The 18513-nt window shown below is 44.8% G+C and overlaps 1 protein-coding gene across 1 annotated transcript; it reads right to left on the bottom strand.

Moving 5' to 3' along the window:
- Positions 1 to 9066: 9066 nt before the first annotated feature.
- Spz1 (spermatogenic leucine zipper 1) lies at positions 9067 to 10212 on the bottom strand. The gene has a single exon (XM_075977859.1). It carries the CDS (start codon positions 10210 to 10212, stop codon positions 9067 to 9069), a length of 1146 nt encoding a protein of 381 aa, XP_075833974.1.
- Positions 10213 to 18513: the final 8301 nt, after the last annotated feature.

Raw genomic sequence — 18513 nt, 5'->3', positions numbered from 1 at the left:
TGACGGCTCTCTGGTCAACTAGTCTAAGCAAAATGGCGAACTTCAGATCAGTGAAGAGACACTGTCTCAAAAACTAAGGTCAACCTCTGGCCTCCACACAAGCACACACAGGTGAACACACTCCCAGCCCCACCATGCAATATAAAAAGATTGTTTACACTCTCATAAAATCACATTCATTTACGTGCACATGTGTGTACGCAGGTGTGCAGGTACACATGTATGCCGTGCGTGTGTATGGAGGTCAGAGGTCAATCTTGGCTCACCCTTTTCGGGAGCCACTCACCTCCCTGTTGAGTCAAGGTCTCTCGTTGGGTCCTGGGATTTGCAGATTAGGTTAGTCTAGCTCACCAGCAAGCTGCAGGAATCTGACTGCCTCTACTTCCTCAGAGCTGAGATTACAGGCATGTCTCTGCCATCATATCTAGATTGCTACATGGTGTTAGGGATTGAACTCAGGTCTTCATGCTTATGATAGAGCACTTACTGAGTTATCCCCCCCTTTGAATATGGAAAAGAGCGTCAGAAATTATTAAACATTGTATTATCTATTCTCTTCCTGAGAATATCGGTTTTGTAACTGATATTTATGAGTTTAGGCTCAAAAACCATGTATACAAAGTCATATTAAAATGATCTGTGCAGTTAGAACATTTTTGAATGAAAAACACAAATAATTAAACTCAAACTGGCTACATCAATAGCTCAAAAAATATACTTAAACTAAGAGAGAGAGAAGATGGATTGTCATATGGATAAAACAGATTAGTGATTAACTTTGAGTCACCAATAATATATCAGTGTCACATTAAATATAAGTCATTTAACCAGGAATGAGTTCAGATTTGAATTCTCTACTTCCTGGTCCCCGTGTCTTCCGTCCTCTGCTGCGTGAGTTCAAACCTGTGCCTGTCTGTGAGGCTGTCCTGTGAATCTGTCCTTGCGTCTGTGTCTTCTGTGTGTCTGTCCCTAACAAAGGGCTTTGCTCTGTCTTTATGGAACAGCACAGAAAGTATCACATCGGGGAAGGAATGGTGTACTTTATAGAAATCTTTAACAGAGTTTTACAAGGGATTAAGTCACTGACTCCAACTGATTCCAGCTGACCCAGATAGCAAACAGTACTCCAAACACGATTGTTCACCAACCAATATCCATAAATGGTGCATTCATCACGTTTAGTAGATTTTAGAAGGTTGCTTTCAACCTCTATATTTGCTGCTTTCCGCAAATGATACACAGGCATTACTCATGGGTCAAGGGCCTGGCGAGTGCGTACTTTAAGATTATAGCTATGCATTAGCTCAGGTTGTAAAAGCTGATTACATGGGAAATCCAAAGCCACCAAGGTGGGCAGTGTTCTCCTAAGATAGGTTAAGCACACAGGCTGAGTACACAGTAGGAGAGCAGTATTGAGTTTTACATGATTTCAAGGTTTATTATTAACTCTGGCTGGAAAGTCCCAAAAGTTGTATGAGTGCTACCCGGACCCATTCTCTCTACAAACTAGCGAGTCCACAAGTAGCCAGTCCCTTGGAATGTAAGAGATACTTTTGTAATATTTCATTGCCACAAACTACAGCTCCCCACTTAAGTGTCTGCTTTAGTAGAAAGACTTCTAAATAAACAATTTGATTGTCTAGGTATGTCTGTGTTTGCCAGTCAGAATTGGCCCTGATCATCCCCAAAACAGTGGTTATTGCCATCATTGATTAACTCAAGGCTTTTCAATTCAGCGCACTGTGCAAATTTAAACACTGGCTTCCTACCAAAACATATGACCATTCATACCTGCACCAGAACTTCATCTGAGTGCTACCTGGATCTGCTGTTAGCCCCATCTAGTAGGAGCCAACGCTGAGACTGGGAGAGGTTGATTTATTCAAGGTCAAAAACCAGGAAGTGGCAGAGCCAGAATTTAAACCAAAGTTTCCATACTGGTATGGATGATCCCCTCGCCCTCCTTTATACTATTCCACCTACAGCAGGATGCTCTCCAGTCACGTGTGTTCCATCACTCCTTCCTCCTTCAGAATCCCCCACCTGCTTATGCTTCCCTTTCCAAACTACCTGCCCACACCTAGGCACATAAATCTCCAAGATTTAGATTTGAATACTATAAATTTCAGTCTAGTGTTTAGTGAAAGACGTCGACCTGGGACTTTTGTTTTGGTGTTTGAGATGGTCTTACTCTGTAGACCAGGCTGCATTGGAACAATTCTGTAGCCTAGACTGGAATCTGACCATTACAACCCTCCTGTCCCAGATCTGAAAACCTTTATTGGAGCATCGAGGGGCAAATCTTTCATCTCTAGTGTAATAGCATAATGTGCATTAGCAAGGATAACTTTGAGTTTTTGTTTCAAATGATTTTCTCAGTAATTAATTTTTCTCAGTTAGTCATAAGTCTTACTTTAGCTTAGTAATGGCTGTCTCCCAGGAAGTTAAAATTTTAACTACATAGAACACATCTATCCTGAAGACAGAAATAAAATCTGAACAGTATATATACTGAAGAGTCTTGTGCCATGTCTGATGGGATTGTACATTAACATTAAACATGCTTTACACATGTCAATGTCTATATGTATTTCAACTGGACCTGTATTATCTCTCTATAACCTTTATTAAATTCTAATTTAAATGCTTGGAGCATAGCTCAGTGATGGAGTGGCTGCCTAGTATACACAAGACTTTGGGTTGAGTCATTGCACGCACACACACACACACACACACCTTCTTTTTCCAATCTTACAGACTCAAATATTCCTATTAGTGCTCATTTTCATAAATTTTTTCACTCGACACACTTCTTTTCCCAATACCATAAATGTCCCTCCTTTTTTGTCTAAAAGAAACATGTCCCATCTATCTATCTATCTATCTATCTATCTATCTATCTATCTATCTACCTATCATCTACCTATATATTTACTTTTGGAGTCGGGGGTCTTATTCTGTAGCTCAGAAGTTAAGGTGGCCTTCAACTGGTTATGCAGCACAGGCTGGCCTCACACTTGCAATCCTCCTGCCTGCACTTCCCTAATACATGTACAATACCACATATTGCCTTCGAGCACGGCTTTTCCAGCAACAGAACCTTATGATGTGCTGATTTATAGTGCAAAATTTAATCTATGATGTTAAATAATATCAATAAGTATTTTTAGCAAACAAATCAACAGGACCAAGAAAGCTATTTTTGTCGGCTCAAGAGTGAAATCAGCCGCACAGGCGGCCTTAGCGTGTTGTTCACATCTGGACTTATTCCACTATACAGTTTGGATCACTTTCTGCTTTATTCTTTTTCATTTTTTAATGATTTACTTATTTTTATTTAATGTGCACTGGTGTTTTGCCTGCACATATGTCTGAGTGAGGGTGCCAGTCCCCTGGAACTGGAGTTACAAACAACTGTGAGCTGTCGGTGGGTGCTGGGATTGAACCGTGGTCCTCTGGATAAGCAGCCAGTGTTCTTAACTGCTGAGCCTTTTCTCTGGCCCCGATTTTTCCATATTCTAATGGGAACTGGTAGCTTGACTTTCTGAATGTTCTTCGTTAGGCAGATGGTAGAGGATGCCTTCTTCTGTGGCTCGTACAAAGTGAACCACCCTGAAGCACAAGCACAGTTTGGTGGGACGCGCCAACACATCCTTATGGAACAGTGACACATCTGAAAGTTCACGTTGTTATCTAAATCACAGTTCCTACTCGAAATTCTAATCTGACCTCTTTCTGATCTTAAAGCTCTACAGAATTCAATTTGAAAACCCAGAGGCCTGGAGAACTACAATCCTGGGCGAAAGTCCCTTTTTGTGGCTCAAGTCTCTCGGGGTTCACAGGTAGGAACTGTTCCACACTGCCGTTTTCCACCCTAATCATAAAACACAATGATTTGAAGAAATGTCTGTCTTGCATTGAAAGTAAATCATGGGTCCCGAATGTAACTCATTGCGTAGGATGTTGGCCTAGCATGCCACGAAGCCCACATAAACTATGAAAACACACACCATAATCTCAGTGCTCAGGCAGTAGAATAGGGTAGATTTGAAGTTCAAAGTCATCTTCAACTACATAGGGAGTTCAAAGCTAGCCTATGTTAGAGACTTTGTCTCAAAAAAGAAAACATGGAGGATGCAGATGGCTCCGCCCAACCCGACTTTGGTTGGGGGTTGAGGCGGGGCGGAGCCCAATCAACCAGGAACCCATCATACCTAGCACCGCATAAGGTTTCTAGGCCCCAGCACTCGAGAGAAGAAAAGCAGCAAGCAGCTCCGTGCCATGCACTGTGACTCAGACAGACAGGAACAAAAAAAGATTTCTGGTGTGGGAAGATTATGGTGGGAAATGGGGGGGGGGGGGGCAGAGGGTTCACAAATTGGGAAGAGAAGTGAGGGTTGGTGGGGAACAAGCTAATATGAATGGCTTGCTGGCCTCTTGAGACCAAGGTGATGTCCCGGCCGATGGCCAGGTCTTATTCCCAGGCCCTGAAGCAGCTAAGGGGAGCTGTGTTGATGCCTGTGACTCCTGTCGCCACTGAGGGTCATACAGAGGCCTGTAGTCTTGGCTACCACCTGCGGGCAGCCATGTTGATGTCCGAGGACCATGCCACTGCTGGCGTCATACTGATCTGGATGGCCGGTGTTGTCATGTGTAGTCATGGAGACATCTAGGCCAGGACGGTCGCCTAGGACTATGTCTAGGTCCATGGCCCTGTTGCAACTGGGGTCTGTAACGATGGTAGTGGCCTGTGTTACTGCAGGAGGGTTGTTGGAACCATGCTATGCTGAGCCAGCTCCGCCCTTCATCGGCCCTGGGATTCTGTGCCTGGCTGGATATTGCAGCAGGAGAGCTGGCTCCACCTCTCAGGGAAAAGCCGTCCAGTTCCAGTCGTCGCCTCCGCCACCCACTCCTCCCCCCCACTCCCTGTTACCCTCCCACCCCTACCCTCTCCTCCCTGCACTAGGGAAAGATGACCCCACCCATCTCCTTCATATGACCCCTACAGCAATCGGGAGAGAGGACCCTGCTCCTTGCCTGGACAGAACAGTGAGCTGGCCCTGCTGAAGTGAGTGCAGGTGACCCCAGAGAGCAGGAGAACCAGCCCTGCTCCTTACTGCAGGCTACACTCATGCTAGCTGAAACAGTGCTGGAGAGCTTGCCCGGGTAGTGATGATGAGGGAAAGCTAGCAGACTGACCAACCCACCTACCACCACCCAGGCCCAGAACCAGGACTATGAGTTGGCCCACCCAATATCCACTCCATCTATGAACCGTTGGAACATGTGAAGCAGACGAACCTACAGATCCTTTATGACACAGGACAACTACGGGATGTCCAAGAGGTGCCCATTCTCTGTGGTATAGCAGAAACCAAAGGCCTCAAGTCAATGCACACTTACAAGTAAAGAGGAATGGACTAAAGGGAGAACTGTGTGACTCAACAGGCCACACTACAGCTCCCACGACAAGATTCTTCTCTTATTTTATTTTACTATTTTGCTTTTGTTTCTGTTTTGTTTGGTTTGGTTTAGTTCTTGGTTTTCTTTTAAATTTGGTTTTGTTTGAGGGGGAGGTTGCAAGGGCAGAGGGCAGATGTGAGGGGATCGGGAGATAAGTGAGATTGGAATGCATGATGTGAAATCCACAAAAAAAATCAATAAAAGATAAAAAGGAAAGAAGGATGGAAGGAAAGAAAGATGATCTAATTTATGTCACTTGGAGTTTGGGACAGCCTACAGAATGAAAGGAGGAAGGAAAGGAGGAAAAAAAGAGAGGAAGAGACAGAAAAAGGAAGGAAGAAAAAAAGGAAGAAACCTGGAGCAGGCATGGTGATCCACACTTTTAGTCCCAGCACTTGGGTGACAGGTGCAGACAGAGCTCTTCAAGTCTGAGGCCAGCCTAGTCTACTTCGTGAGATCCTGTCTAAAACAAGCAAACAGATCATAGGTAGCATTTGGATTTAGCTAGACTTGCATTTGTTGAGGATGGAGAAATGGCTCAGAGGTTGAGTGCCTGTTGCCATTCCAGACAACCTGAGTTTGAGTTCCAGCTCCCAGATTGGGTGGCTCACAGCCATCGGTAACTCCAAGACTGGTCTGATACCCTCTCTTTGCCTTCATGAGCACTCAGATACATATGGCACACAGACACATAAAACGCACATGCACACAAGCATGTAAAACACTTCTTTAAAAACAAGAAAAAAAAGGAAACCTAAAGAAAAGAAGGTAAAACATAAACTATCAATTTTTAAAGGTCACAAATCGCTAGGTACATGTAAAAGCTCCAAACTCAGGGAGTATATTAAAGCACCTAGAAGACAGACATTTATCTAAAAGGTCATTGATTAATATCCCATGCTCAGTATTTGGTGAGCATGAAATGAGTTTGCATCTTTGTAGACTTTCCCCCTCCTTTTTGCTTTCTTTGAGCATTTTTTTGTCTTATTAGATTTTGTTTGTACATGCTGTAAGACAATGGTTTTTTATCTTGTCACTTGTATTATTTTTAATAAAATGCTTATTGGCCAGTAGCCAGGCAGGAAGTATAAGCAGGATGATCAGGCAAGAAGTAGAGGTGGGGCAATGAGAACAGGAGAATTCTGGGAAGAGGAAAGACTTAGCCTGCAGTTGTCACCCAGATACAGAGGAAGCTAGACAAAGAGCAAGCGAGATGTGACTGCCTCGCCGAAAAAGGTACCAAGCCATGGTGCTAACACGAACAAGAATTATGGGCTAATATAAGTTATAAGTGTTAATAAGCCTGAGCTAATAGGCCAATAAGTTTATGATCCATGTAGACCTCTGTGTGTTTATTTGGGGCTAAACAGCTGTGGGACCTAGTGGGACAGAAACCTCTGCCAACATGTACATTTTAGTTCCCACTTTTGTTTTTGTTTTGGGGGGTATGTTTCTTGGAGTTTTTGTTTGTCTTTGAGAAAGAGAGAAAGAGAGTGAAAGGGTATAAAGGTGGGAGAATCTGGGAGGAGCTAGGAGAAGATGAGATGAGATCAAAATATATTGTGTGGAAAAAATCTGTCAATCAAAAAAGAGAGTTTATAAGAAATATTCAAAATTCAACTGTGATAAACAAGACTACATAAAAATGTGCTCTTATCTTTTTTACTGGCTATCTAGTGGTCCTCCCTGAGGGGCTATTGCCAGGAATTGCTCCTGGGGGAAAGGGGGTCATTTTCCTCAGTGGTGTAGCACTAGTAAGTTGTCCACACTACAACAAACTCCCTACCCCTGTTCACACAAGAGAACTTTGGTTAAACTCAGTGCATCACAAAAGCAAAGCAAAACAGAGGACATGGAAGTAGAGGGACTTACTGGAAAGAGAGGGTTCGGCAGGTGTGGGAGCAGGTTAGAGAAGGCAATGGGGCGAAAATAACCAAATGTATAACATGTATATAGAATTCTTAAAGAATAATAAAAATAAATAGAAAAGAACAGTAACCAATCTTCCAAAGAGGCCAGTTTCAATTAGCAAGATAATGTCTTCATCCCTGCCAAATCAAGTAGTTTCAAGCTAACCAGTAAATTACATTTCTATTGTGCTGTTTCACAGACTTACAAGGAAAGCGACTATAACACAGCCCACCTTTCTTTGTTTCCACTTTATCCAGGTCTTCTCTGTGTACAAAACCTTTCTAGAATATTATCAGTCTCCCCAGCAACCAGATGAACCGTGTCTGCAGCTTGAAAACCCAGAACTGTCCCCCAGTCTCAGGTTTCACCCCAAGCCAGGATGTAGACACACATCCCAATTAATGAGTCTTTCATTCCCACTATGCATACTGTGCGCCTACCTTCTTGAGCTCCTTGGTCCTCCGAGATCTCTCCGGTTTTACAGGCTCCACCTTACCGAGTCTGTCATGGGACAAGGCTGCCCTCCAGGCTTCCCACTCAGTATCTGCTGAAGTCATGGGAGGAACGGAGACATGGTATTTTCCATGCACTTCAGCTGGATTTGGATAGGTTTTGTCAGAAGTCTCTCTTGTGCCACACTGTCCTTTTCCTTGCTTTTTATCAAAAGCAAACATACTTTCTAGGGTCTTTTTTTTGCTTTGTTTTGTTTGTTTGTTTGTTTGTCTGGTTGATAGCTTTCCCGGCACCAGTTTAGAATATACATAAACCCGGGAATTGGGGGTGGGGTTTGGGGGAGCTGGTCACTCTACTGTCAGTATTCTGTTTGCTCTGCACATGACTCCAGGTGGCCTTTGCTCAGTGAGAACAGAGAAGGTGCACCTGCTCTGTCTGTCCTGGAGCTTGGAGTCCTGTGCCTTAGAGGCCTGTGTCCCCTAGCAGGGAGCCTACTGTCTCCACTTAGAAGAATAAGAGGAATTTTTTTTGCACCCAAAATTAAGAATCTAGAATCACCTCTGTCCTCCTGAACAAGTTGAGGCTTCTGGTGCCCGGTGTACTCTCATGCAGACTGAGGGGCAGAAGAGGAACCCCAGGGAAAGTCGAGCCAGAGCTAGACTGATGAGGAGAAAGCTGCCTAGGGCGGATTCATGCTGTTGTTTTCCGATTTTCTCCCTTAACTCTAACATATTCTGTACAAACACAATAGGAAAACAAAACACTAATTTGAAAATGGGCTGGAAAATATCACAATTGAGCTGGGTGGTGGTGGCGCCTCAGGACCTTAACTCCCAATACTCAGGAAGCAGAAGCAAGTGGATCTCTGTGAGTTCAAGGCCAGCCTGTCTACAGAGTGAGTTCCAGGACAGCCAGGGCTACACAGAGAAACCCTACTTTGGAAAAATCAAATCACAATGGGATCATTGTATGTAGCTTACCCTCTGGAAGCTCTCCTCTCCCGGATATGGTTAAAGAAATGAAGAAAACAATGGAACAAACGACGCACTTTTTAAAATTGTTTTTATTGGAATCTTCGCTTGGTTGGCATTCACACAAGGGTTATTAAGGTCCAAACTTCTCTAACTACTGAGGCAATATGTGCACCTCTTATTCTAGGCCTCTTTCTTGGTTGAAACAGAAGGTCTAACCTAGGTTGATGACAGTTACGACGGAAGTTGGCTCTGCTTCTGATGGCTTCTACCGGATGTTGTTAATGGTTCTCCTTTTCCCCAAGAGAGATTTTCTTGCAACGTGGGTGTTGAAGTGGTTTTTCCTAGCTTTTTTTGTCAGATAAGCATCTGAGTTCCTGTAGATCTTTTCTTTCCTTGGAATCATGCCCTTCTTTGCCCTCATGGGTTGCTTGCCTGCTTCCATCCTGTCGGCTTCCTCTGACCTCCGATATTTCCTGTTATGCACAAAGTACACCTGCAACGGCCTCTCGTGCTGGGTTGCCCCTTTAAGGAGATGGAACTCGCTGAGAATGTCTACCCTCTGCTGGAGGATCTGACACTCATTCTCCAGCAGGGCTGCGATCAAATGCAGCGAGTGGGTGTCATGGCTCAGCTTCTTCACCTGTGCCTCCAGCTCCTGTTGAGTTGGTATTTCGTTGTTGGGCTGGGTTTTTAAACAGACTTGATTGTTTTCAGAGGCTTCTATGCTTTCTTTCTGACACTCCTGATAGGACTTCATTATTTCACTGAGCTCGTTGTGCTGTCTACTCCAGTGATCTGCTTCCTCTAGCAACTGTTCCATGTTGTTTCTGAATCTTCTGTATTCCCCACAGACGTGAAAGTATCCACACGGGCCCCTTCCCATGCTCAGCTGCATGTCACTACAGTCTCTCTTTTCTTCTGAATTGTACAGATCCCGTGCATATGCTTGCATCATGTTCTTAGTACTCTGGTTACTCAATAGCATCTCCTGCTTCATTGTGCTTTCTTCCTTCTCTAGGTAGAAATTAAAGAGCCGGTCTTTAAATTGCATTTTATTTCTCCTGCCAACGTCCCTGATTTTAGGTTCTGACATATTCTCGGGAGTACTGGCATCGTCAAAAGTCTCCCTGACTTCTGTAGTCGGCTCTTCAACCCCTGCTATACTTTTGAGAACATCTTTAATGTCTCTTAAGAGATTGCTAAATTTATGTACCACCCTTGGTCTTTGTAGTGGGCGAATACTATTGTTTGGTGGTGGAGAGGAAGCCCAACAGAAAGGGGGGACTGATCCAATTTCAAGGAGGGAGATGGTGATCCCAGGGTTCGATGGTTCTGGTGATCCTTGTTGAGCACAAGGGTTAGGAGTTTGAGGTGGGGCAGGCATCTCAGCTGAGATGTCAGAGTTGGCCATCAGGGCCCAAGGAAAGTAGAAAACCTTTGCGATTCCAGGAAGGACAGATGGCAGTCTTGTGTGAGTTGGTGAAGAGGATGGAACCAAGCAGGAGTTATAGACCAGAGTTAATGATTGAGACCAGAGAGATGGTGTTCAAGTAGGTGACATCTCAGACAGCCTAGGGGGAGGGGGTGGGAAGGGGAACCGGGAGCTGGGGCTCCATCTCCCGTCTGCTAGACTTCTGGCGTTTATTCTGAGGCCCTAGCAACTAGGTCTTTATTCTGTCACTGCCCCTCTGAGGCCTATCTACACATTCTGTTTCCTTTGCATCACAATGGAAGCCTCGTAAGTTCCTGCCCACAACTCACATGTCACAACCAACCTTACTCCTTCGAGAGACACGATCTCTACAGCTATCTTGGTCCTCTCTTCTCTGCCAGATGTTTCATTCTAAGGGCATCTCCTACCTCACTCTCCCACCCCCACCCTTTCCACACCACACTGTGTCAACCTCAACCACAGCGTCCCACTCAAGGGTGTGGCTGAGAGAAAGCTCCCTGGACCTCTACTCTTCCAGGAAGGAGGCTTTAATGCTCTCGTTGTCAGAGAGATGCTGTCCTAAAGGAGTTAGGAATACCTGGTGGTTTTGAATGGCCCCTCTAGACTCTGACACACTTTGAAAGGATTAGGAGGTGTGGCCTTGTTGGAAGAAGTGTGACATTAGAGTGGGCTTTGAGGGTTCCAAAAGCTCCTTCCAGGTCCAGGGTCTCTCCCGCTTCCTGCTGATTGGAACGCAGAACTCCCAGCTTTATCTCCACTGCACGTCTGCCGTCTGATGTACTGCCATCCTCCCACCATGCTGACAATGGACTAAACCTCTGAAACTGTAAGCAAGGCCCAACTAAACGCTTTCCTTGAGAAAAGTTGCCACATCATGGTGTCTCTTCTTAGCAATAGAACCTTGACTAAGAGAGGATACAAAGCAGAACTCCCAAAACTTCATCCTTAGTGATTGTAGGGAATTGATAACAGAAATCTCTCCATTCAAAAATATTCTACAGAACGCTGAGGTTGTTGGAATGAGTCAACTACACAATTACAAATTAAGACTCCTCTCTCTCCCTACCTACCCCCCCCCCGGTGTGGTATGTTTTTGTGTGTGTGCGCGCGTGATACGAGGGAAAAAACCCAGGCTTTCTATATAAATTAGGTAAATGTTCTTTCTACCTCTGAACTTCATCCCCAGGTCTCCAATTGGGAGTTGTTTTTTTTTTTTTTTTTTTTAAAAATGGAACCTTTAAGACAGGCTTTCTGAACGAATTACTCTCCAGTCAGTGCTATAAACCTTGGTGACTTCTCACAGTATCTGACTAAAATGACAATTTGTCTAAAATATTTGAAACAACTCAGCCCAAAAAGCTGCTGAAATGGAAAGCTCCCACTCAGCCCCACCAACAAGCATCCTGAATAACCAAAGTAGAATGATCAAAGCCGACATCAGCACAACATCACCATCAAAACCACGTAAGGAAATCAGCAACTTATTAATACTCACTACAGTTCTCTGAGTTCTCCTGGGTGAGCCAGTCATTTTCTTGTTCCTGAGTCACCCTGTGATTCCTTGTCATGTTGAGTTTCTTCCAGGACTTTCCTGATGGTGACCAAATAGGCACTTTGTGTTTGTCTAATTTCTAGTCTCTTCCAAGGAGGATTTACTTTAGGTAGGAACGTCACAGAAGCGACACACCTTCAGCTTGTGTGCCTTAGATCTAGCTACTCCATTTACTTGGGTTCTTGACATATCCACCGTACAGTTACCATCTTTCTCTTTGTGATGAACAAGCATTGGCTGAATTGTCTTGACATGTGAAGGTCTCATTTCCCTCACGCTTTTGTGCTTGCTTTAGTCCCACCAGAGAATCTAGTCTGTGTTGTTAGAGTGTTGGACTAATGGTGGATTTTATCCCTCCCTCATTCCTTTTGTATTTATTAACAGGAAGCACTTAATAAAGAATCCAATCAGTCATTCAATCGTGTATCTACACAAGCATGGATATGTGGATACTTAATAAAATTATCTGAGTTTAAAGACAATACCGTCAGGCTGGGGAGCTAGCTCAGTGGCTAGGTACGCTGACTGTGAAGGTAAGAGGGCCTGAGCTGAAATCCCCTACACGCAGGTAAAAACAGACACTACATGCATTCCTGTGACCCCGGGATTTGGGGTAGATACAGGTGGATCTTGGGTACTCTCTGGCCAGTATAGTTGGTAAAATAAAACATATCTTTGTTTTATGTAGTTTAATAGTTTATTTGTTTTATGTGTGCACATTTTTGTGTGCATGTATGTGTGCGCACCAAGTGTATGCTTGGTGCTCTCAGATCCTGAAGGCGGCATCAGATCTCCTGGAACTGGAGTTGAGGGCTCCACGAACTGTCATATGGGTGCAGGGTAACAAGCCTGAATCTTCTACAAGAGCGGCAAGTGCTTTTAGCCACAAAACCATCTCTCTAGCCTTCCTAATAACTTAAGAATAAAACATTACCTGTTGGTGATGACTATTAAGGTTAGAGTCTTAAGTTCATAAGGGATGTTGTGTAAAATGTCAGTTTTTATTTATTTTTTTTAGGATGGATTTATTTTGAATACAGTGTTCTGCCTACATATATGCCTGCAGGCCAGAAGAGGGCACCAGATCTCATTATAGATGGTTGTGAGTCACCATGCGGTTGCTGAGACTTGAACTCAGGACCTCTGAAAGAGCAGCCAGTGCTCTTAACCTCTGAGCCCTCTCTCCATTCCAAAGTGTCAGTTTTTAAAAGTGCCTGGTGCATATGGAGACCAGAATAAGGCATTGGACCCCATGGAACTGGAGTTATAAGTGGTTATGTGTTCCCCTTGGGTGCTGGGTACCAAACTTGTGTCTTCACAAGAGTAGCAAGCACTCTTAAGCCCCTACAAGACATCATTTTAGCATCTCCACTTATACTGTGACTTTAAATGCAATCATTCACTTGTATATACCCATTTTACAGGAGAATTTTCCTGAAAATTGAAATCTTTATTTAAAAACATGAAATAAAAGATAGATGTAGTCAGACACTTGTCTGAACCTTTTTCTCAACAGGTTTTTTCTCTTGACCACCAGGGGGTGCTATAGACCTAAAAAAATTATCAACTGGCTGCGAGAAAGAGAAGAAAAACAAATGTGTGGAACAGAGACGTGTGGAATAGCAGAAATGTTCTCATCCACAGTCCTAGTTTTTTGTTTGTTCGTTATTTTTGTTTTTACAACCCAACCGAAGTTTCCCCTTCTTCCTCCCCTCTGAGTCCCCCCATCCGCTCCCATGGATATCAGCCAGCCATTCTATATCAAGTTGCAGTGAGACTAGGCACCTCCCCTCCTGTTAAAACTGGATGAGGCAATCTGGTAGGAGGGAAGGGTCCCAGCAGCAGGCTACAGAGTCAGAGACAGCCCCTGCTCCCACTGTCAGGAGCCCCACAGGAAGACACGCTGCACAACTGTCACACAAGCAGAAGACCTGTCAGTCCCATGCAGACTTCCTGCTGTCTGTTCAGTCTCTGTGAGCCCCTCTGAGCCCAGAGTAGTAGTTGATTCTGTGGGTTTTCTTGTTGTGTCCTTGACCCCTCTGGCTCCTACAATCCCTCCTCCCCTCTTCCTCGGGATTCTCCAAGCTCCACCTAATGTGTGGCTGTGGATCTCTTTCCATTAGGAATCTTCTTCTTCTTCTTCTTTTTTTTAAAACAAAGTAACCATTTTTTTAATCTTCTTTTCTTTCTTTTGGTCAGTCATGTTTTGCTCTATACTAGGTCTCTGGAGTATTTTGCCTCTGGGTCCTGGCCCTCAGGGGTGAGCTCCCTCCGGTGGTACAGGTCTTCATCTGGGCCATGTGCTACGCTGTCACTCGTCACTCACGGAAGTCCTGCCACATCTTTACCCCAGCACATCTTGTAGGCAGGACAAATTGTAGGTCAAGGGTCTGTGCCTTGGAAATCTTGCCTGGTTAAAGGAGACGGCTCATTCAAGCTCCGAGTCTTGGCTACGGTCCCCCACATTCCTCATAGATTCCTGGGCATTTGCATTGTTTTAGGGTTCTCACAGTCCCATTTTAAGGGCTCGGGAATGTCAGTTCCAAAGAACTTGACAAAGTTACGGCAGGCAGAACCCATAGGAGTCTGCATCACCTGCCTTGTTTGAGTCTGCGAAAGGCGGGTTCTGCAGGCAGGAGCTGAAGAAGCATTTTAGACACCTGAGGTCCACAGCAAGTTTTCAGCATTTGCTGGGACTGGCTCCCTTCTCACACCTGTTGGCCAACAAGCCTGTAGACTGCAGATAGCAGTTCTGCTGAGGAACAGCTCCTGAGCAGAGACTGGTGAGAACCAGTCTCAGAAACTTCCTCTAGAAGCCACACTTTAGTATCTGTAGAAACAAAAGAGGCCAACCTTACAGCAGACTGTTCACACGTTATCAACAGACTTCGAGCACTGGGAGTCTGGCCCAGCGACTTGAGACGTCTCAATCAAACTTTCAAAGCCTGACTCCCCTGACCCACAGAGCCCTCTCCCAAATGACTAGTATCAAGGTCAACTGCTGATGCTATAAAACTCACCACTGGGGCATGTGTGGTGGCTTGGTGCATACAGGGACCAAGCTGGGACCAACATGGGGGAGGACAGAAAACTGGCTCTGGATAGCTGTCCTCTGACTTCCCCATGCCACATACGGAAACATACAAACACATACATAGACACATTCACACAGACACACACAGACACAGTCACATGCAGACACACATACAAATACAGACATACACAGACACATACACACACACATGCAAACACACACAGACAGATACACATAAACACGTAGAGACAGACACAGGCACAGATACACACACAAAGACAGACACACATAAACACACAAAGACACAGACACAAACATGCAGAGACAGAGACAGACACACACATACATAGACATCACACACAGAGACATAGACAGACACATACACAGATACACATACAAATACAGACACAAACATAGACACATACACACATGTACACACACAGACACATACACACACATGCAAACACACACAGACAGATACACATAAACACGTAGAGACAGACACAGGCACAGATACACACACAAAGACAGACACAAATAAACATACAAAGACACAGACACAAACATGCAGAGACAGAGACAGACACACACAGACATAGACACACATACAGTCACACACACACAAAGACATATACACAAACACATGTACACACACAGATACACACACAGACATACATATAGACATTCACACACACAGAAAACAGGCACATACATAGACATCACACACAGAGACATAGACAGACACATACACAGATACACATACAAATACAGACACAAACATAGACACATACACACATGTACACACACAGACACATACACACACATGCACACACACAGACATAGACAAACACATACACATAGACACACACACAAACACACAGAGACACAGACACACACACATACAAATACAGACACAAGCATAGACACAAACACACATGTACACACGCAGAGACACACACAGAAGCATTCACACATAGAGACAGACACACTCACTCAACAAATGTAATAAAATCGTACTACTTCAGAAGATAGCGAGATGCCCACTTATTACTTTGGCTGGGGGGGGGGGCGGCAGCGGGTCAGAAATATCCGATATTCTTGGCCTTTGAGGACAAGGGTGGCTTGCTAGCACCATAACATCATAACATAACTTTTATGGAATTAACTTACATAATCACAAATAACTCCTTTCTCTAAAATTGACTTGTCAAAGAAAACAAGACTAATGAATCTGGAGCTGCATGGAAAGAATGACAGAAGGTTTGAACAGGGAAATAATTAATCTTCCTTCCAAAACCACTGCTTCTTGGTCATCAATTCTGTCTTAATTTCTAATGAAAAGCTCCATTTGCTAGAGCTAAAAGGACGTGCAATGAATCTTTTCTTTTTCATGAAGGTGAAGGTGAAGAATGGCACTTGCTTATAATCCCCATGCTCGGTCGGCTGAGGCAGGAGGATGGCTGCGAGTTCTTAACCTTAACCAACTTAGATTACAAATTTCAAGCTAGCCTGAGCTACAGAGAGAGGCATTGCCTCAAAAAGAGGAGGAAGAAAGGGAAGAACCTAAGAAGCTCACCTCCGGATGTCAGGGCTTGTTCTTTAGACACAGGCATTGACAGCTGCTCCTCTCTTCCTTCCCGTCTCTCCCTCCATCCCTTTTTCAGTTTTTACTCCTCCTCTTCATGTTTTTTTGACATGAAGTCTTGCTGTGCAGCCCTTGCTTTCCTGGTATTTGTTATGTATCCCAAACTGGCTTTGAACTTGCAGCAAGCCTCCTGCCTCAGCCTCCTGAGTATGGGGATTATGGTTATGCACCAGCAAGCCTGGATTCTTCCTTTTCTTAAGGTCCAAACCACCACATTTATTGACATCCTCAAGTATTGCTCGATACAGGAGAACTGTCTTGGTGGTAAAGGCAGCTGCTTTCACAGCCATAAGGGCCTGAGTTTAGATCCCAGCAACTTGGATGTAGTTTTGTCTGTGGCCCCAGCACTGCGGAGGGTAGAGACAAGAGGATCCGTGAGACTCACCAACTGTCAGCCTAGCTGAAAAACACGCATGCGCTTGAGGATCAGGGAGAGACCCTGACTCAAAGGACAAAAACAGAGAGCAATAGAGGAGGACACCTGATTGTCCCCCCTCTGCCCTCTGTGTGCATCCACACACAGGTGCGGGGCACACATACTTGTGTCTATAACACCCACAGTCAACCACACACACACACACACACACACACACACGTGTGTCTATAACACCCACAGTCAACCACACACACACTTATGTCTCTAACACCCACGGTCAACCACACACACACACACACACACACACACACACACACACACACACACGTGTGTCTATAACACCCACAGTCAACCACACTCACACAAAATGACTTTCTAAAAGACTTTATTGCTTACATGAGACCAAAGCTCTAAATAACAAACTTACCTGCCCTGCTGGGTCGCCCACCCCTCTCCAACCCTGACTCCCAGTTCTCGACTTTCTACAGGCAAACTTCAAACACCTTTCATTCTTCCTCACTCTGGCTCACGCCTCAAATGGTTGTAACACGCCTTGTCACCCCAGCATTGGAAAAAAATGCTCCTCAAAGACTCCTTGCTGATAACCCCGGAAGGCAGCTCTGCATTTTTCTGTTGCCCCCTCACTGGCGCACTAGTCTAGACACGCAGGCTCGGAACAAGTTCCTAAGGCAGACAGCCTGACCTAGACTGGTTTTGCCACTTCTTAGTCCAGCAACCTTGGCCAGTTGCTTACTCGCTCAGAGCCTCAGTTTCCCCATTGGTTCCATGGTGTTTGTGGTTGTAATTACATCATGTGTCTGGCATTCAGTAGGTACTAAAGAATTATGAGTTTTGTTTCTTGAGACCAGGTCTCCCTTCCCACATGGCTCAGGTTCACCTTGAACTAAAGTTCCGAATGCATCTGCCTCCCAAGTGCTGGATCACAGGGCTGGAGCAGCATTCCTGACTCAGAAAGCTGGACACGTTCATTCGTATTTATCAGTTCCTCTCCTGCTCGGGGACTGTTGCTGTTGCGTTGCTGCCGTCACTCTTTGATGGTTGCTCTTCACAGTTTTTGTCCAGGGCAGCCATTAGAGCCTTGCTAGGTCAGCTCAGTTGTCTGCTGGTAACCACACAGAGACTTCCTACGATGCCTTGGATCGTCATGTCCCTCCACCTTTGTCCAGGAAGTCTGTGCACTGTACTGAGGATGCTCTCCGCACTTCACGCTCAGAGGCAGGAGACTAGGGCCTTCTAGGGTGTTTTGTTTGTTTGTTTTTTGTTTTGTTGTTTTTAAGGGGTTCATAGCCTTGCAGGTGTGGCTTTATAAACTCTCAGAAGCAAGTCTGAGCTTTCCTGATACACTGCCTCTTCACTGAGTCTTTTACCACCTCCCCATTTCCTTGACCCCCTCCCCTCCAGGAGCATTCTTATTTTAACACCTGCTGATGGTCATTTGCAGTGACTACCTGGAGGTCAGTTCCTAGGTGAACATCAAGTCTCAGGGACAGAGTTTTTCTAGAGAGTTTGAGAGAGGACAAATATTGGCAAGGGTAGCGTTTTGGGGAGTTCCAAGACCGTTCTGTGTGGCTGTCAGTAAGCGTTGGTTTTCCATAGCCTCAGAAGCTCTGAGGCTGTTGGAGAGATGATGC

The sequence above is a fragment of the Microtus pennsylvanicus genome, chromosome 6, assembly GCF_037038515.1.
Source record: "Microtus pennsylvanicus isolate mMicPen1 chromosome 6, mMicPen1.hap1, whole genome shotgun sequence".
NCBI lineage: Eukaryota > Metazoa > Chordata > Mammalia > Rodentia > Cricetidae > Microtus > Microtus pennsylvanicus.
The sequence above is the reverse complement of the archived record's forward strand: the minus strand, read 5'-3'. Positions and strand labels throughout refer to the sequence as shown.